The sequence below is a fragment of the Panthera leo genome, chromosome B1 (assembly GCF_018350215.1).
Source record: "Panthera leo isolate Ple1 chromosome B1, P.leo_Ple1_pat1.1, whole genome shotgun sequence".
In the NCBI taxonomy this organism is placed as follows: domain Eukaryota; kingdom Metazoa; phylum Chordata; class Mammalia; order Carnivora; family Felidae; genus Panthera; species Panthera leo.
In genome coordinates, this window is record NC_056682.1 from 109,770,511 (window position 1) to 109,791,312 (window position 20,802).

The 20,802-nt window shown below is 39.4% G+C and overlaps 1 protein-coding gene across 2 annotated transcripts in view; it reads right to left on the minus strand.

Moving 5' to 3' along the window:
• Positions 1-5,942: 5,942 nt before the first annotated feature.
• ANK2 (ankyrin 2) overlaps positions 5,943-20,802 on the minus strand; it is a 244,114-nt gene continuing 229,254 nt past the window's right edge. For both annotated transcript variants that reach the window (XM_042935661.1, XM_042935662.1), the window contains 8 exons: positions 19,446-19,731; positions 17,535-17,823; positions 15,085-15,177; positions 14,489-14,572; positions 14,221-14,385; positions 12,780-12,962; positions 11,186-11,277; positions 5,943-8,204 (listed from right to left, as the gene is read on the minus strand). In XM_042935661.1, coding sequence (XP_042791595.1) covers positions 8,021-8,204; positions 11,186-11,277; positions 12,780-12,962; positions 14,221-14,385; positions 14,489-14,572; positions 15,085-15,177; positions 17,535-17,823; positions 19,446-19,731 — 1,376 coding nt within the window. In that variant the 3' untranslated portion in view covers positions 5,943-8,020. The remainder of the gene's footprint in view (positions 8,205-11,185; positions 11,278-12,779; positions 12,963-14,220; positions 14,386-14,488; positions 14,573-15,084; positions 15,178-17,534; positions 17,824-19,445; positions 19,732-20,802) is intronic.

Here is a 20,802-nt window from a genome sequence, read left to right on the forward strand (position 1 = left end):
TCTATTCTAAATAATACATTAATTATTGATGGTTTATATTTATCTCAATATATATATATAACATGTGGCATGCTCTCTTAAGTTTGCCACGGGCCCCACTAATTCTTATTTCCTATGCCAAGATAATTCATGCATTATTTTCCTGTCTGGCCGTGTGGACATACTAATTATGACTCTCCCATTTAAGGTTTTGGTTTTCCTAGGACCTCTGCTAAGCCAGGTCCCAAGCCTGGCTTAGGTGCTTACCCATAAACAGGTGCTAAGCCATAGTTTCTAATACATTAAGTTTTTAGATTCTTTGAATACAGACTGAAGGAGGATTGAGAAATAAGAAACTGGGGAAGGATATTTAGGAGGGGAAAAAAAGAAAAAGAGTGAGAGAGAATAAAAGAGAGAGGGAAAGAGAGCAAGAGAGTGAGCATTAGTTAGATGCAAAGCCAGGATTGAAGGATAATTTTTTTTTCTCTGTAACCAGGAGAAATCTGAACGTATGCCTCGGCTGGGAGAGAAAGCTGTAGAGAACATCCATGAGAACGAAGAATGTGTTAAAAACCAGAACACAGGTGCAAAGTGGAGTCACTAATGCTAAGCCCCACATCACGAAATCAAGGCTTAATTAGTTTCAGCTTTTCCAGAAATGGAATCTTAAACCAGTCAGTCAAGAATCTCCTGATCAGCTCTAGTGAGGTAGTCTGCCTGACAGACCCCAGCCATCCCCCAAAGGAAAGGAACTGTAATAACTAACCCACTTTTGCCTAGTATAACTTCCTTATTCCTGCTCCCATCTGCCTGTAAGAGTGTTTCATTTGGTGCAGGATGTACAGCTCCTTGGAGCTCCTTTCTATCTGCTAGATGGGATGCTGCCCAACTCATGAATCTCTGAATAAAGCCAGTAAGATCTGTAAAATTTAGTTGGATTTTGTGCGAGGGTGGAGGTAGATAAACATAATTTTGGAGGTAGGAATAGGAAGAACATTTGCGATGATTAACTTAATGCATCAACTTGTCTGGGCCACAGGTGGCAGGTATTTGGTCAAACGTTATTCTGAATAGGATTCTGAGGGTGTTTCTGGGTGAAATTAACATTTGAATTGGTAGGCTGAGTAAAGCAAATTGCCCTCTCTAAGGTTGGTGGAATTCATCTAAACAATTGAAGGCCTGAATAGTACATAAAAGTTGACCCTCCCTTATATGAGAAGGAAAGCTTCCTGCCTGACTGCCTTGACCTGGGATTTCAGCCCTTCCCTGCCTTCCAACTCGAACTGAAACATGGGCTTTGAGGTCTGGGTCTGCCAGTTTTTGGACTAGAACTGCGTCATTGGCTCTCCTGGGTCTCAGCTTGCTGACTGTAGCTCTTGGGACTTCTCAGTCTCTATAATCACATGAGCCAATTCCTTACAATACATCTCTCTTTATCTATACATACATCCTATTATTTCTATTTCTCTGGAGAACCCTGACCCATACAGCATTGAAATAATTATACCCATTGACACCTACTTTCTTATAAAACAGAATCAAGGTCATCTGCTGAGCATGAGGTACAGAGGAAGGTAAAGTAGGTTTGTGAAAAAAGAAAGGAATTTTGTAGAAGAATAGAAATAAGAATGGTACTGAACAGGGCTTGTTTCTTTGTATAAAAGGTCTTTGTCTCAAAGCAAATTAATGTTTATTTGTGAACTTATTGACTCCATATATCGATACTGCAAGCTTATAAATTCAAGGGATAAGGACTGTCTTTCAAAGATGGAGCGTGCTTTACTGTTGGAGCCATTTGCTTGGGTTCTTATCCCAGATTTGCTGTTTTGTAGTTGCATTGTCTTGGGTAAGATACTCAACCTTTTTGCTCCTCAGTTTCCTCATCGGTATTTACTTAATAGGCTTGTGGTAGAAACTAAAGAAATCTCCAGGGCACTTTCAATGGTGACTGGCACTAGGAAAAATCATGAACGTCTTGACCTCAATCTACCTGAGCACTTAGCACAATACCTGGAATATAGTAGATCTTGAATACACGAGTTAGTGGTTGGATGAAAACTATTCTGTGGCTTAGCTTCTATGGCTAATGGTTGCCAACTCAGTGTCATTTCCACCCTATTCTACATTCTTTGCTATAGGCCGAGGGAAGATCCTCAGAACTGTATTTCCCGGAATCCCTTTGCAGTGGGGTTACGTGTTGGATTCTGCCAAAGATAAGTGTTTGCCCAAAGTCCAAACAGGAAAGAGAAGGAAAACAATTATTTGTTCAGGGCAGCTGGGGAGAGTACAAGACTGCAGGACTTTAGCAGAAGACAGATGAAGTATTTTGTGCAGCTATGTCTGGGCACTCTCCTAAGAAGCATCGACTTCATTGCTACATGAAGCCAAATCCATCAGTGGCAGCTTGGACTTCTGATTTCTGCATTATGGGTTTCTTCCAGACAGCAGCAGCTTCCTTCCCTGGCTTCACTTGTTTGGCTCTTCCAACATTTATATAAGTTTCTAGTTCTCTTCATTAAATCCTTTCCTGCTTAAAATATCTCGTGGGCTTTGTTTCTTGGACTAAACCCAATTGTTATGGGTTAGATTGTGTTCTCCCCCAAATTCTTGTGTTGAAGCACTTGGGTGTAGTACCTCATATTGTGACTGTATTTGGAAATAGACATTTAGAGAGATGATTAGGTTAAAATGAGACCATTTGAGTGGGCCTTAATTACATCTGACTGATGTTCTGATAAGAAGACGAAATTTGGATATACAAGGAACACCAGGAATGCCCTTACAAAGAAGAAAGACCACAGACTACTTGAGGACATTGCAAGAAAGTGGCCATCTACAAGCCCAAGAGAAAGGCCTCAATAGGGACCAATCTGCTGAGGGGCCTTGATCTCAGGTCTCTGGGCTCCAGAACTGTGAGGAAATAAATACCATCCTTGGGTATTTTGTTATGGTAGCCCTATGAAACTAACATACCAGTCGGAACAGTAACTGGATTATGAGAACAATAGACTCTCTACATTGTCCCTCTGATTCTTCAGGGTGAGACAGTGTGGTTGGAGAGGTGTTTAAGGTATCACATATTAGTGAGTCGCTTGAAAAATTCACACGAGGTCCAACTTACCCAGAAGTTGCTGCTATACTAATGCCATGAAAATTCCATCTCATGGCCTAGATGAGATCTGAGTTCTGATCAACACCCAGGAAAAACTGGCACGGTGTGGATGTCATGCAACACGGTAATTCAGTTGTTTCTGCACACCCACAAAGGCAGCTGTTACGTTCATCCCCACCTCCAGGACAACCCAGGGCCCTGCCAGCACATGCAGCAGCTATGCTAGACCGGTTGCCAGCAGAGAATATTCAATAGGGGAGTTTGGGTAGTTTTACCTAATTCAGCAGTTTTAAGGGTAAAGAAAAAATGAAAACCCAAGAATAGAATATGTGCAGGAAGTTTGAAGAAGCAATGGAAACCAGAAGTGAGTTATGAAGACCTACTAAGAAAAAAGAGATCCTGAAGTATCCTTCCTCAGAAAAGGAAGTGAATTAAAGGGCGTAACTGACATAAAAAGATCTTGTGAGTGCCTAAGAGGAAGTGGTTAACTCTACTTTCTAATCTAGAGGGGTGACAGCCTTCAACTAGTACCCTGAGGCCCTCTCTTCCCAGAGAGATGGAAGATCACAAATATGGGTCCATATCTAATGAGCTCCGAGGACACACAGGCCAGTGTGACACTTCCAAATTAAAGGGTTGATAAATGGGACAGGACTTGATGCGCTGCCTGCGCCTGGTATGGCGAGAGGGTTCTAAGGCATTATTTTGTCTTATTTTACTAATGAGGATTCCAGAGGGTAAACTTGCACAAAGTCACATAAGTCCTGACATAGCAGTCCAATCTTAGTCCAAGATTACCTGTTGAACCATTTTGCCTCAAAGAAACACTTCAAGGACTCATCAAATGAACACTTCCAGTGATTGAAGATATCTGCTGGAGTACTACAAACACCACTTTTAAATGTCCCTGTCTACCCTCCACCCACAGGCTATTCATATGTGTCATCGATTCCCTTCTGTGGAGCTAATTTACAGTGAGAGAGTTCTTTTGTTTTTCCCAGGGAGTCTAACCAAAAAAGAATAATTTGTCTGTAGGAGTTAGGAATAAAGGTTTTTCTCAAGATACTTAAAAGATTTTCTTAAATGTTCCACTATTACAGTGAAACAAAAGTTGTATTACACATTTACGTGGGTGGTTCATTCTAAGACTGTAATTCTAGCTTTAATTAGATCAGAAACAGAAATCAGACCTTAACTGAAGGAGAATGTAGTTTCTAAGCAGCGAGTGGCAACAGAGGACCAAGACATTTAAACAATTCTTTTCTTATGGAATAATGAAAGCAAGCTGACCATCTTTTTTTCCATTCTTCAAGAAAACCTTGTAATGATTTTGTTTTTCATTAAATATTTGGTTGGCTTCTCTTTATCTGTTCTTTTCATGTGCTTGTCTACTTGCCTACACCCAGACCAGACCCTCCATGCTGAAATAAATTGAATTCCATCACTAGCCACCTAAGTTCAAATGCTGTTCGTGCCCGTTTCAATGTGTGTATATGTAGTTGTCTCTTCTTCGTAACTAATTCAAGTCATTTATGAAATGTGCATAATCCCTCTTGGGAGGTGGGGGGGTGGGGTTCACCCTACCTTACATTTTAAATATGTTTCTGTAAAAGGACATATGAACCACTGTTCATTGTTTTAATGGAGTTTGTACACCAATTAATGAAACGTGAGAAGACATTGAAGATTCATTCCCTGATGCTTTAATCTCCTTAATCAAACTCAAGGCACTGGAAGCCATGAGTTCCTGTCAGTAGAAAACACAGCCCATGAGAAAAATGAGAGGAAGAGGATGGTCACACAGACAATCCTACTTTGGGAATTTTTTTTAACCTTGACTCTTTTATTATTTTTTAATTTCAAGCATACTTGGTATTTTAATTTCGGGAGATCTTGTAAATCAACTAGGCATATGAGCCAGATCCAGTGAGCTTTACAGCTTATACTAGTTAAAACTTCAGTAAAACCTACTCGATTTCCTAACCATGTCTTTTTGTACCTTTTTTACAGTAAAAAAATAGTCTAGCGGCACTAAAGAGATTTTTCAAAAAACAAAAACAAAAAACTCTCCAAATACAACTGATTTCAGTCTTGTATGTTTCTGCCCTTTTGCTGTTTATATTGGTGTATCCATTTAGTGTTTAATTCTCAGGCTAGGAGATAAATAACACCCCCATGCACCCCAGCAAAATGCTGTTCCCAAAAAAGGGTGTTTCCAGAGCACCCTGCTGCCTTGTAGGAGAAAACTAAAATGGAAGAGTCATGCCCAGTGGGCCTCACTGCCCTACCAATCCCTGGTTACACTCCCCTCATTTTCCCCAAGCCCCCAAATTCCTATTTAGTAATGATCCCAAAACTAAATATAAATCTTTGTTTTTCTTTTTTTAAAAAAATTTTTTTTTAACGTTTATTTATTTTTGAGACAGAGAGAGACAGAGCACGAACGGGGGAGGGGCAGAGAGAGAGAGGGAGACACAGAATCGGAAGCAGGCTCCAGGCTCTGAGCCATCAGCCCAGAGCACGACGCGGGGCTCGAACTCACAGACAGAGAGATCGTGACCTGAGCTGAAGCCGGCCGCTTAACCGACTGAGCCACCCAGGCGCCCCTGTTTTTCTCCTTTTGCATAACAAACACAATACAAATTTCTTTGAGAGCAAGGACAAAATCTTTCTGCTCATCTCCGTGCTTAACACAGTGTTGGGCATGTAGCATCTTCAGCTACTAAATAAAAACTACAAGGAAAAGGGCAATTTGTGTCTTTTTTGGCTTTAAATGTATCGCATCTCTTTAATAATGTCTTAGCTCCTGAAATCACAGATTAAGTGATAAAGAAGAATAAATCACTGTTGCCACATTTAACACTTGTACATTTTATTTAATTAAATCAGCCATTGTACACATTTGCAGCTATGTATTGTTAGTGTTGTATTTTTTTTTCCATTAACTAATACATGCCCTCATAGATATATTCAATTAGTGTTATCACCATGGGAACAAGATGCTGATTCATCAACTGAAAATTCACTTCTTCTCACAGTATTCAAGTTTTTTGATTACACAGCAAAAATCAAAACCAAAAAAAGGTGAATAACCATTATGTTGTTACACAGACATCATCTGCACTGCAAATAACACAACAGAAATGCTTTTCTTGAGCTCCAGTGAAGGTTCTGACAAGAAGGCCATGGTGTGTCTCAAAAAGTTTCACCATCAGCCTCTCTCATTTTGGCTGCCAAAAAAGCTTTATTTCCTATCCAACTGCCAAAAAGTGCTAGCATTTGAGGCTTAAGAGATTTGGCTTATGGGAAATCTCCCTCCCAGGAAATTTGCGCCCTTGGCAACACTACTTGAAATGATGAAGTGCCATTGTTTGTCACTTTTGTTTTTGACATTCGGAGCAATGAGTCATTTTTGCACAACAGGAAAAGACCAGATAGAATTGGAAAATGTTCAATCCCTGGAGGATAGACTCTTTTTTTTTTTTTTAATTTCATCTTCATCGAATATACTTTTCTTTAACAAATAACTGATTCAAAATGTATACTGTTTATATGAATATATTTGTGAATATATATATATGTTAAAATGCTACACAGCTTCAACCACTAGAGGAATAAGGAATTAGGACATGGAAATCACTCAGATGATTAAAGTTCCTTCTTTGAAACAAACAAAAAAGTGCACAAATGCACTTAAGAGTTTCCAAGGGAGTTTGGATTTCAAATAAATAAATCAAAAATTTTAACCAAAACCCAATTTGTAAGGATTTCTCAACCTTGTCTGCAAGCTAAAAAACAGACCTAGCTGAAAAGTGAAAAGTGCTTGCTCAGGGTCAGAAGAATGAAAACCATCAGTGTGATTAGAAGAGAAGTTTTGACTGTGGTTTTGATTTTTAAATGCTACATGCAGGTATTAGAGAAGATATAAACCCGGAGGGGGGGGGAAAAAACACTCCAGCATGGTGAAGGAGTTTAACCTTTTGCGTAGTGGGTAAATCTTGTTTCCAATGAATTATCTACAGTGCAGTGGCCAGAAGAAAGTACCACCAATAAGACAGCGTGGTTTGCTAAAGCAGCAATGAAAACTGGAAAAGTACAGTAGTTATAGCTTTTAAAATACCCTGCCAATGTGTCCAAAATCCAAAAGACCTGAAGATGCTAGAACGCCACAGGATGTAGCTGCTAGCAGCTGAATACCTCATTGTTTCACTCCTTTTGCCTTCTGCTCCCCTTCTCCCCTCCCTCAGAGTGGCTGTTGGAGAATCATAAATCAAGGCTGGCCAGCACCAGCAATAAGTGCTTAGTTAGGATAGTCCCTTGAGGTCATTAACCCATCTTTAACTAGGAGCAATGGCTACTCTGGAAGGTCTAAGGACATGGTAGGTCTGAAGTGCTTCTTTTGCAGTAGAACTGTATTATCATTCGATTGTGTTAGCAATATCTTAATTAACCATTGTTCAGCAATTTCTAGAGGCCTTTTATTTCCATGATGCCCAGTGTAGTTATGATAGGCAGTGGTTTTAATTTTAATATGTTGTTCATCTGAGCATTTTAGCTATATACATTGTACAAGGATATCCCTTGGAAGGATTCCTATACATCAACACTTGAAGAGGTCTGTAGGTGAAGTTCTTCTGATCGATGGATTTTCATGGAGCTTGTGCAGAAGCAAAGAACGACGGAGGTGGCCAGTTTCCAGTTTAGCACAGACACAACAAAGTAGTGGATACAGCATCCAGACTGAAGGATGCTATCTTTGGTCACAAATTAGCTTACAGTTAAAGAGGATGGGGAAAAACTAAAACAAAATGCAGTGTTTTTGCTAAAAGTGGAAGTGTCAGGGTATCCCATTAGGTCGCTCTGCTAGTGAAACGGGAAGTTGCATATCGAGTGGATGTGTGGTTTCTGGTGTGAGGACAGGGCAGCCCCTCATTTGGCCTCTTGCTTCGAGTCCTCCTTGCAGAAATGCCGAAGGAGTTGCTGGAGGTCGCGCTGGAGGTCATCTTGGTCTAGTGCTTCTGGTACATCCTCCAGGTGCTCCAAGTAAATGTGTTTTCCATGCTGGTCCTTCACCACAGCCCTCTTCTGTGTACTGGCTTTACTCATTGTCGTCCTGGAGGAAAGCAGACAAGAGAGAATTATACTTTCTTCACTACAAGGCAGCCACCACCTTTGGGGTGGGAGTGATCACTGTGACAGGAAAATACTTCACTGTGCTACCTCTGGATACTTCTAGACTGAGCTATTAGTTTAACATCTGCAGCCTTCTTTCCACCTCTCTCTTTTAAACATGGCCTCTCCCATCTGACGTAAGTCATGAAATGTTTTAAAGTATTTTGGAACAAAGAATATTTTTTAAAACTTTCAGAACTATTTCAAAGAAATAAAACCATGCTTTCATAAGATTCTCTCCAAAAGCAACCATACAATCATTCATGTTTGTTTAAGGTGCACTGATTTGAAAGCGCTTGGCACATCCCGAAACGGGGATTCCATATGTACTTTTTGACAGGCTAGGAAAAATAGTTTTTGATTTTCTGAAAACACCTCAGCTGTCAGCTTAATCCTTAGAGTTGCATCCTGTTCTGGGAAATGTTCTAGGAAAACTTTTCCACGAGACCTAGATCTTTAAAAATGGGAATCTTATTCTATCAACATAGAGGAAGGTGAATACCAATGAGAGATGAGGACTGCCCCAGCCTTGAAACTTCATCTGGAGACGGTAGGGAAGAGAGAGGAGAGAGAGAAAACACTGAGACACAGATCCTTCCTCCATCTGCTCAGATTTCCAGGACTTTGCCCATTTTTGGTCTTCTATGCCACTGACTAGTGCTTTCTTGGCTCCCTCCTAATGATTACTTGACAAAAGGGGCTATGATGTACTGTGGTATTTAGTACTATTTTCCTGTATCCCTACTTGAAAATTATTAAACTGTAATTTGTTCATTCTCTGTCCTTCCATCTACTTCTCAATAGAATTATTCATTCTGTAAATATGTGGTGAACATTTTTATGTGCCAGGCACTATGATTGTAATAAATAAGGAAAACAAATTGCAGAGATTTTAAGCGATGTTCCAAATACAAAGTAACACAGTTAGTATGAAGTGAGGCCAAGACTCAAGGATTCCAGAGCCTGAATCCGTAACCATGATGCCATGCATCTTCACTTAAAACCACAGAAGAGCAGTTTTCTTAGCTTTACCCCAGCATTTTTCTTAATGGATTCCTAGTGTTCACATGCTAGAGGTTCTGCACTGTCATGCCTTTAAGATCATCCTGAGTTTTCATTATTCTACCTTCTCATACTGCTATGCATTTAAGATACTCCTGATTTAAAAAAAAAAAAAAAACTTATTTTAGCCAAAATACTTTCAGGTTTTCTTTTGGGCATCTTTGTCTCCTTCTTCCTTCTTCTCATGTTTTCTTATTCTCTCCTTCCTTTGACACCACATGAATTATTTTGTATCTGAAAGCAAACTTAAATTTGTTCCTCTTGATAAAAAAGGTCCAATTTTGTTCCAGTGGTTGAAATGAGATTGTGTTTTTCTCACGATTCAGCACCCATAATATTTTTCTTCTCCGAAAAGGCAAATATCTGATTATTTCTGCCAAGAGCTAATAGCAGCCTTCGTGGCACTGGTGTGGCTGTGTTGGGGGGTGGGGGGGAGGGGGGAGAGGCGGTGAATAAGCTTCTATCACAGGACAATCCCTGATATTTTGTGCAGATATCATAGATGAATGTGCTTATGAGCATGTGTATGCATGTAACTCAAGCAGTGGAATGAATTTACTTATGTGTATTCAGGGGAGCAGTGGGGATGATAAAATATCTTTGCAACATACAAGATAAAGCGGTGTACTGACAAATACAGTTCCGGAACTAAATAGCTGTGCAACTTAATTGAGTTGCTCCATATCCCTGGCTTCAAATTCACCAGCAGTAATTAAGAAGTTTGGATTAGATGGTCTCTAAATCTATCCCAATGTAAAGATCTCATGATGTTAGGGTGTACCTGGTTTGTGTGGCTTTGTCTGCATAACTGAATAAAAGACGTAAAAATTCAGCATATAAAAAGTACTTTATCCTTAATTCACGGGGCATTTTTAAAGTTCCCTGAGCAATTACACTCTTTTAAATTCTTAGCTGCTGCTGTTTTTCACATGTGATTGGAGGGCGGAATTGTGACAGAACCTTTAATTCGCTGTTCTAATTATTATGTTCTGCAGGCTGAAAATAGCTCTGTAGAGTACTATAAATGACAATCTTTTTCTTCTTTACAATGAAGCGAAAAGAACAATAGTAACTTGAATTTCCATTGTGTCTTTTCACTGAGAAGCTGAGGACACTTTTTTAGCATGGTGCTGCTAAAGGACCAAAGAGAGAGGGGACTAGAGAGAAAGGCCAGGAGACAAGGCAATGTTGCTGACAATCACGCATCAAGTAGGTGATAGGGACGACAGAGCGTCACAGCTTGTCTCTTTCCTCAGGCACAAAAATGAGCCACTTACTTCTTTTGTGGCCCTTTCTTAACTTGTTAAAATCCCTGGTTTCAGCATTTACAATCAGGTTTGTGGGTATCCAACTCATGCTCATGTTATTTGCCACTCGCATGCAAGATCATGAAACAACTTAAAGATTTTGGAAGCAGCTTAAAAACAAAAACAAAACCCCAAAGCATGTGCCACTCGGCATTATGATTCGGTACGACTGAGCTGAAGGTAGCTGGTCACAAGATTAATCCGTGAGCAGCTGATTGGTTTCCTTTCCAAATGTGCTCCAAATCTGTCAACACAATGGAATATTCTAGCCAGTTGGCCTTAACGAAACTGATGACTTGTTAAAACCCAGGGAGTGGTTGTGTGAACAGGTGTCTCAGTTCCCCTCAAGCCTTGGTATCATTTTCAAAGTGTCAAGAGGACACTACAGGTTTGACACACTGACAGATCTACCGCTTGGCAAAGCGGACAACGTAGACAGACTTGGTAATTCCCAAGGGACGTTAGGGCAGAGGTAGGGGCTCTGTTTTTCTTACAACTGGAAAAAAAAGTCAAGGTGTTAGTAGGCAGAGCATAACCCCATGCTAACCCAAACCTTTTAATTACTGATCCATCCTCTTTCAGAATCTCATTCTCTACTAAACTGGGTAAGTGCACTTTCATGTGGCTACCTGTATAGCTCAAAGCCTGAAGAAAAAAGAAAATAAGACAAAACCCACCATGAGCCATGGACTTAAAAAAAAAATCTATTACTTTGCTTAATTGATACCATAAAAAGATATGCTTGAAAGCAGAAATAAAAACAATCCTAGGAACAAATGTAAATACTGAGTTTTATTTACATCTCTCCCATTTGTGAGGGAGATGTATTGTATTACTTATAAATGTTGGTAAATAGCATCTGTACCGATTGACTTTTAATTTCCTCCACACCTCATCCCCCCTCTTTCTCCGGTGGAGACTCTAATGATGAATATAATGATCAGAGGCAAAAACAAGCAGCAAATGAATAAAGCCCAAAGCGTACAACTCACATAATTCACCTTTTGATTATACAAGGTCAAAATACTGTCCTTAAAAGTATTTAAATAAGGTATGCTTTTCATATCCCAATGCATTCCCATATATAATCTCAGTGCACATTGTGGGTGTAGAAGAGAATGCACATATAACATTTAACTTCAAAATGTCTCAATAGCAAAAAAATGTTTTGTAGATGTTTGCATATGCCCTACAATCCCTTAGTGAAAACCCCTGGGGCCAGATGTATCTCAGAATTCAGAATATTTTCCCTTTTGGATTTTAGAAAGGTAGTATGATATATATGCTGTATATTTGAATACCTCTGATGGGGCAGGGACAGCATCTACTAATCAAACGCATAAATATATCCACAGCAAAACATATGAATATTCAGTCTAGGTAGGACCAAAAGACTCTCCATGTCATTATAACTCCATATCAGCTCACATTGTTTTACTGCCAAGTTAGCTTGCTATTAACCTACAAAATTTGTATTGGTTTTCAGAATTTTGGGATTTTTTTAATCCTAGTGTGGATCTGTCCCTATGGACCCATTTCCTAATTACTGAAAATCAGAACTTAAATAATTATAAATGCTTGTTTTATATCTAGGTTTAAAATACATCAGAGTTTTCATTAATGCCTATCTTTGGAAATATTTGAGAGCATTAGCTACTAGAGATAATTCACAATCAATCTTTCTTTCTTTCTTTCTTTCTTTCTTTCTTTCTTTCTTTCTTTCTTTCCTTCCTTCCTTCCTTCCTTCCTTCCTTCCTTCCTTCCTTCCTTCCTTTCTTTCTCTCTCTCTTTCTCTCTCTCTCTCACTAATTAAAGAATTAAAGTCACTTCTGGAGCATCTAAGCAAGATGTACAATTGTGACCTAACTCCGGAGATTCTGATTCAGTTGAAGCGAATCCTGGTCATCTAGACTTTTAAAAGCATTTAAGATGACACAGAACTTGTCGCTTTGTGGATACCACAAGTTGAGAAAACGTTACCTCACTGTACAAGTTATTCAAACAGCAACTCTACTCTCTTGAATTATTCTGCACCCTTCCATGAATACATATATGGAATGACATAATGGTAAATCCTTTTATTTTTAAACACAAAGCAAGCACAAAACACACAACACAAAAACATAAAAGTGATAATGCTTCTATACCTCTTCAAAGTCATCTTTGGCTGAAGGAAGATCAGTGGCTAAACTAGAATCACCCAGATGTTTCTCCATCCTTTCTCCATGTACCATAGTTGTTTTAACAACTTTGCTGACTCTACGGCCTTCCACTGGTTCAGCCTGAAATTGTGAGGTACTGGACAAAATGCTGGGCTCAGACAAAGTTACCTAATGAATGAAGGACACATGATAACACAGTTTCTGACTGCCAAAATGTAACAGTGATGGATTTTTCTATGTAAAAACAAACAAACAAACAAACAAAACCCCAAAACCTTAAAATGGTATACATAGGCCTTCTGGAAAATAGTATTTTGGAAAAGAGAAGCAGGTACTAAAAGAAAGAAAAAAGCCTATAATCAACTGGTAATGCCTATATAATGACTCTATACACACAGCACCAAACCCACCACTCATTAATCAGCTGAACGAAAATCTGTCCGGAAGTATTATGAATAACTGATTCCTCAGCGACATGACAACCTGAGCATGAACTCTCTTGTCCCCCATGTTTAAATGGTTTTGATTTTATGAAGATAAAATTAAACCCCAAAAGAGGAACTCTCAAAGATATGAAAAATTGAAAAAGTAGATTTCTAGAGAAACTGTGGGTGCGATAATAAACTTCTGAGGATGTGAATGAATGCAAAACAGTGAGTGTGTCACCAATGATATGTCAAAGGGAGTAAACGTTCCTCAGAGAGGGAAGTAGAACAGAAAGAAGTAAAACTATAAATCAAGGAGTTTCTGGATCCTGGCTTTAGTGACTGAAATGCAGAAGTTTAAATATCAAATATTTATCTCCAGTGCCCTACAGAAGACTGCTATGCTGCCCGGGCACAAGCATTACAACACAATTTCACAAGGTCTTTTCATGACATACAGCTCGCCAGCAAATGGAATTCTGGTCTTTTAAAATTTCAGTTTTGGATTTCTGTTTTATGTACTCAGCCATGAATTAAACAGAAAATAGAAATAAGAAGGACCAGGGGCACCTGGGTGGCTCAGTTGGTTGAGCGTCCGACCCTTGATTTCAGCTCAAGTCCCGATCTCAGGGTTGTGAGATCAAGCCCTGCATCCGGCTCTGTGCTGACAGTGCAGTGCCTGCTTGGGATTCTCTCTCCACACCCCCACCCCCCCGCCCCTGCTCACTCACTCTCTCTCTCTCTCAAAATAAATAAATGAACTTAAAAAAATGAATAAATAAGAAGGACCAAACAGAGACAATGAGTATAATGGCTACAAATGTCCTTGAACGTTAGTTTAAAATTCCACAAAATCATGAAGAAACATGTGAATATGCAACTGAAAGCAGAGTGCCATATAAGCGGGAGCAGTGGGGCCAGTATGGACAATCGCGTCCATCTCTTCTGACTCTGTTTTAGACCTCTCCATAAAATCAGGTTGGAGAATCAGATGATCTTACCTCTGACTGTTCAGTGTCACTCTTTAATACAATGCGCTTCATGACTTTGGAATAGCCATCTCCTTCCTCAATGCTGATGGGTCCCTGTGCCATTCCCTGCATTGTAACCTCTTCTTTCTCTGTGCCATCAGAGGCTACGTACCGCCTAATGATTTTCCTAGTGACCTGAAAGATATTTTATTCATGTATCTTGTGTTTGAGTGACAGTACCGGGGTACCGATAAGTTTTAAACAGGAGGCTTTGAGATCAACCATGTTAGGACAATACCTTCTTTACCACAGTGTGTCCATGCTCATCAATGTATTCTTCTTCTGTGACTGTTTCTGGGGGTATGTCAGGCATATCATCTCCCTAAACAGTTGAGAGAAAACGGTCACTTCAGTGTCGGGCATCAATTCTGAGAAACTACTCCCAAGTGCTTATAATGTTAGAAAATGAAGGGAGCTACTGAGAAGCACTGCTGAGATGCCAAATCCTGTCGAGTAGTGTGTTTTAAAGAAAAAAAAAAAAAGGTGGGAAGTAACATGCTTAGGAGAATTGGACCAAAGTTAGGCGTAAAACAAACACACCAACAAAAACAGACAAGCAAGGTGAGGTGGGTGGAACTGAAGAAGCGGTCTCTCTCTTGCTGTTCGCTCTCTTGGAAGTGGGCTGCCAATGTCATCACCACTGCAGGGTTTTTTTTTGTTTTTTGTTTTTTTACGAACAAAACTTAGGAGAGTTAAGTGAAGGGGTCTGCTTTTGAATGGCCATGCACTACCTAAAGAGCATGCCAAGCCCTCGTGGCTTCATGGCTAGCATCACTCTCTGAGGGTTACGGGGACAGAAGTGTCCCGGACGTGCAGGAACGTAACAGCTGGTACCTGAATAATCACTCGTCGGCGGACAACCCTGGTAGTTACCATCGCCTCCTCATCTGAGCTGGCCTCCAGCTCACCTAATTCCTCTGTTAGCTCCTGGTGGAAGCATGGAAGCATCGTTTTGTTTAACACGCTAAGGAATGTCTTCACTACCGGTTTCTGCTTTAGTTCACACGGTTTTCTGAAAGTTTTATTCATGGAGGCTTTGCTAGAAAAGCCAGCACAGCAAACAAGTGTGTGTCTGTCTCACACTTTGGTAAGAATACTTTTTTGTTCAATGAATGAAAACAATTCTGGAATTCTGAAAGCTGAGTGCCCATCTGTCAGAATCTATCAAAAGAAACGAGCAACTTGTCCACATTACTTCTTGGACTTAAACTCCTGATAAATAACCAAATGTAAACACAAAACTTAAGCAACACACACACACACACACACACACACACACACACACACACACCACTTGTAAGCCATCAATACTCAACACTCAGGCTTAGGCTTAGAATGATTAACCCACAGGTATAGAAATAACTTATGCTTGTAGCAGAACTTTCTGCAAAAAGTCAAAATTTCCTGCAGCTCTTATCTAGCCAGTTGAGCATCTCCCTGGCAACAAACAAGGCAGGCTATGAATAATATTAGACTCATTTTGCAGAGAAGTTAAGATGCACAGGCCAGTCTGATTTTATGGGTCTGGCCCAGAGTCAAAGATGGAGCTAAGAACACAATTTTAGATTAGAACATATCTTGGGAGCGTTCTATTGAATTACTCTTTCCTAACAGGATACTACTTTTTTTTTTTTTAAAGAAAACTCAATGATATTTTTCAACATTTTTTAAAATATCTGACATATTTCTATATGCTTTTCTGCTAAAGGAAAACATGTAAAATCGAAACCAAAGTATACTTTAAATACATTCTGGAATCTGCTGCCTAGAAAGATGATCAGCAAGAAAAGTGACTGAAGTTAGATCCTCAAGTTAGGGTCATGAGAATTAAGGGTCAAAATAGGAAGCATCACAGAGATAACTGGATATTCACCAAGAATAAATGGAACAGGCCCATAGAAAGTGGAATACAGAATGACTTATCAAAATTTATTTATATGCATAGAAAAAATAAATGAATTATACAGATAATTGTTTGAAATCTATACTTCGATTAGCCAATGGATTCTCAGGCTAAATTTAGTAACTCCTAAGCCCTGATAGCATCTTTGAAACATTTTTACCAGAATTCATTTAAGCTGAGAATTTGGGAGATGAGTAATTCTGTGCAAAGGTACACTTAAAATAAAAATCCATTCACGGGATGAATTCATTATTTAAGATAACTACCAAAACTGGGACACAGTTCTCATTTGCCTGAAACTCCCCTAATTTTAGTTAAGATCTTAGATAAATCCTGCTAGCAGATGTCACCCTCATAGTGAACAAAAATAAATGTAGGACTTAAGCCTACAGATATGTTGTATCATGCTTTTCTTCAAAACCTTTCAGTTCTTTTCTATACCTCATTCTTTACTACTGAGACCTATATTAACGCTTTAAAAACACGGTGACATAAAAAATGCTTTTGAATTCTAAAAGGACAAATATATAATTTAATAGATATTAAATTTAATCCAAACAGATTCTCACACTTTTTTGTGCATGACAATCATCCAGAGAGTTATTTAAAATGCAGATTCTTGCTCCCCTCTTCCCTGAGATTCATTCCTCTGAGGAGGGCTTAAACACCGCCAGTGAACACTGAGGCGTGGGAATGATTCAGAATACACCGTTTAAATTAATTTCTTAGATGGTCTCCAGAGACCCCTCTTTGCAACATCAAAGCTCCCTTAATGACAAAGGAAACACTTAAGTAAGTTTCTGCTCCTTATTCTGACATTCTGAACCACGATAAGTTGAGGTACACTGTCCTTTTTCAAAGTCATTCTTAAAATAGGTATAAGGAGATCTATTTTGGAAATAATCCTTCCTTTAGTGAGGAAAATTTGGAGGGGGGGAGGAAAACCCCACCTGATATCCACAGTCTGCGTGTTCATCACCTGACAGCACAGACAGATGTAACCAGAGTCTGGCTCCCACAAGTTTCCATGGCTGGCACTTACTGGGGGCCCTGTTAATCCCTCTCACTAGTCTTTGTGCCCATGGTTATCAATTCTGAAAAGCTACATCAGGCATACTGTTTCACTCCAGGGTTCATTTTCCTTAGCAAAAGGGTTTCCCAATTGTAAAATTAAGGCTCATGCTCAGGTAGCAAGAATTAGAACTGTGTATCTTTTTTTTTTCCTAGATTCCCTGGTTCCCAGGTTTTAAAGGGGGATTGAGGGGTTTCCAGGGTCCAGGTCGATTTTTTTCAGAGAAAAAATAAACCATCAGAGAAATGGAAACTGGGGAAGATTTGTAGCTTTGCTGCCTGTGGGCAAGGAAAGAGAGGAGATCCTTACCTTATGGAAAGCTGCATCGTCATCGAACCTTTCAAGGGCCTGTGGCTGGTCATCAGCAGACTCCACTATCACAAGGCTAGTTTTCTGAGAATTCTCCTCCTTATGTTCTGGGGGCTCTTCGGGTTCCTGTACGATGGGAGAGTCGCCCTGCTCACTAGATGTTGGAGTCTGGAGGTATGGCCTCTCCTCCTCAGGAGGGGTACTGATTTCCTCAGGTGTCTTGCTTTGAGAGCCAGATATAGCCGTAGGCTTTTGAGTCTCTGACACTTCCGTCCCTGGGGTTGTCACACTGAAATGGAAAAGCCAAGTTACACCATGAGAGCATTTGCATTTCCCCTTTTGCTGAAGCAAGGCAATTGGAACGAAAGATGGAACTTGTCTTCATGGTCCATGACAAGTCAAAATAAGTTTTGTATATGTGGCCGAGAAATGAAATTTGAATAAAAATCGTATGTAAGACAGTTACAGCTCCTTGATCTAGTATTGGCTGGGATGGATCTATTCTAAAGAGAAAAATTATTCTAAAATGTATTACCATTTCTTAATCTCTCCAAAGTATATAAATTATAATTTCATCTTTTCTTTGATAACTCAAGGTTATCTTGAAGATTTGAGGAGGTTTATATAACAAAGATCTGTAGATAATAAGGCTTCTGAAGCAAGAATCAAAGTTTGGGAAATTTTTTTAAACATATACAAACCCCATGTTAATATGGTTATCATAATTGTAAATATAGATTCTTATTATACTTCTGGAAAATTATTACTTGATGGAAAGACCTAGTTAAAACTTTTTCTTCTGATTTAATTTGGAGTGACTCCAATGCAATCTTTATAATCTCAATTTTAAATACGAAAATTCTTTTTCTGCTTTTAAACTTCTTATTACAAATTTCTGTCACTCTGTAGATGCTAAGTGCCCAAATGCCTCTCTGATATTCCCTCTTTGCTTCCCATCTTTTTATTTTTCTTTCTTTCTTCTTTCTTCTCTCCCCTAAAATCTAAAGGTAGTTGGTAGGCAGTGGCTCAGTGGAAGAAAGAGGATTTTATTACCCATTTCACCCTCTTCTCAAGCTCCAGTGACCCCAGCAGAAAACTCGCTTACCGGTGTAATCTCCTGACACACTATTCTCAGATTTCAGGTCTGGGGACACACTTGCCTTTCACATCATCTGTTTTCCTTCTTAGAAATAACAAGCGTCATTTAAACAATTCTCTTTCTCATTTGCTTCTATGAAGCCCAGTACTTGAGTTCTGAGCTGACTGTTCTATAGCTTCCTTTAGACAGAAAGTCTCCAGAAGACTTCTCTGTATTTCCACTCTGAAGTTATCCCACTTTATTTTGATGGTCTTTCATTCTGTGTGAATAATTTGTGTTGCGTTTCTATTTTTATTGTCAGCCACCCCAATGCTTTGGTGACATACACTGAGGGCTGCTTCGCCTACAGCATCCTTGTTCATACTGTGAACTAGCCATGGGACAATTGGCACATAACAGAGCACTGCAGAGAAGTCAAGTGCAATAGTCTTATAAGCAATAAGCATGAGGTCTTCATGAAATCTTACAGTTTAAACAATGCTTTCACAGGCGTATCCTTGACCTGTGACCCTATGAGATGAATAAGGTATATATTCTTATAACTTAGAGATGTGGAAACAGAAACCAAAAAGGGCTTGGGGCTTGCCCAAGGTCATAGAACCGGAAGTTGTTTCAAGCAGATCTACCATACAATGCTCAAATGTATTATGTCTCAAATCTTTCGCTCTTTTTCCTGTAGTTCTGGCACTTGTTACTGGTGGGCTTATTTGAAAACCATCTGAAAACAATTTACGGTTGCACATGCCTGGCACTCTTGCCATACTGGCTTATTTCTTGGAATTACATTGGACAGGCTTTCTTTTGAAACTCACAAGTACTCCTGCTGACATTCAAGAGATGACTCTTCAGGCAGGTCTTGCATTTTCCCTGAGAAATCCTGTTGAACTTGCTCCTTGTGAGTTTGGGGAAAGAGCTCTGTTGCTGAGCTGTCCCCCTCAGTTTTGGGGATGCAATCCTGAAAAGTAGAATAACCGACAGAAATGTCTTCCTCTGAGACAATGGGAGGGTGATCACAGGACTCGTTTTCTTTAGAAGCAGCTTGCTCCTCTTTCTGCTTGTGCTGGGCACTGCATAGCTCCTCTTGAAGTACTGAGAACCCTACAGGGAGAAACAATTTAAATGAAGTATTAACTGAAGCTCACTTATATTAAATGGGTATTTACTAGGTAACTATTAATGTGCCACATCCTGTGATAGATCCATGGTTACAAAGCTGAATGAGATAACTGTGTCTGCCTTCAAGATACAGATCATCTATTGAAGCTCAGGCAAGTAAGAATCTATTGAAATGCAGAGTGACGGGGCCACAGTGCCAGTCAATAAATGCAGGAGCACCCAACTCAGGGTTAAAGAATCAGGAAGGGAAATGCAGAGGGTGTGACATTTTAAGGAGACCTAATGATAACTGCTACTGAGGCATAGAATGTAAGTGGGAAGAAGGATTAGAGTTTAATAATAATTAATAATAGCTAATACATTCTAAATATTATGTGTTAGGCACTGTTCTAGGTGTTCCACAAGTATTAACTTGTATTAACAACACTTGGGGTTAGTACCCTTTTTTGTGGAGGGTCTCTCATGCCATGCTAAGGAATATTATCATACCCAGGGCAATGAGGAGTCACTGAAAACTTTAGCAGAGGTATGACTGACATTCATCTACTTATTTATTCACTCAACAGATGTATATATTATCAACTATGTAGTAGGTGCTCTTTAGACGTTAGAGATATAGCAGTGAACAAGGTAGAAAAAGTCCTCACTGAACTTTTATTTCTGCAGATATATATTTATGATAAATTTTAGGAGAAAAGGAAACCATGGTAAAGAGTAAATAGGGCTAGTATTTTAGATAGAATTGTCAGGAAAGGGTCCTTTGGGGAGACTGATTTTGAGCAGAGGCCTGAATAGGTAGGTATTTGATGCTCTGAGGGAAGAATGCTCCAGAGTGGAGGAAACAGAAAGTAGCAGAGCTCCAAAGCCCCAAAATGCATAGGGTGCCCAGGGAACATCAAGGAGGCCAGGTGTCTGGGATTTATAAAAAAAAAAAAAAAAAAAAAGGAGAGAGACAGGAGATAGGACAAACTTTCACACCATCATTTAAATCTATGAAAAGAAGCTACAGAAAGGAATTGTGTAAAAATAACCAGAAAAATAAGCAAAAGAAAA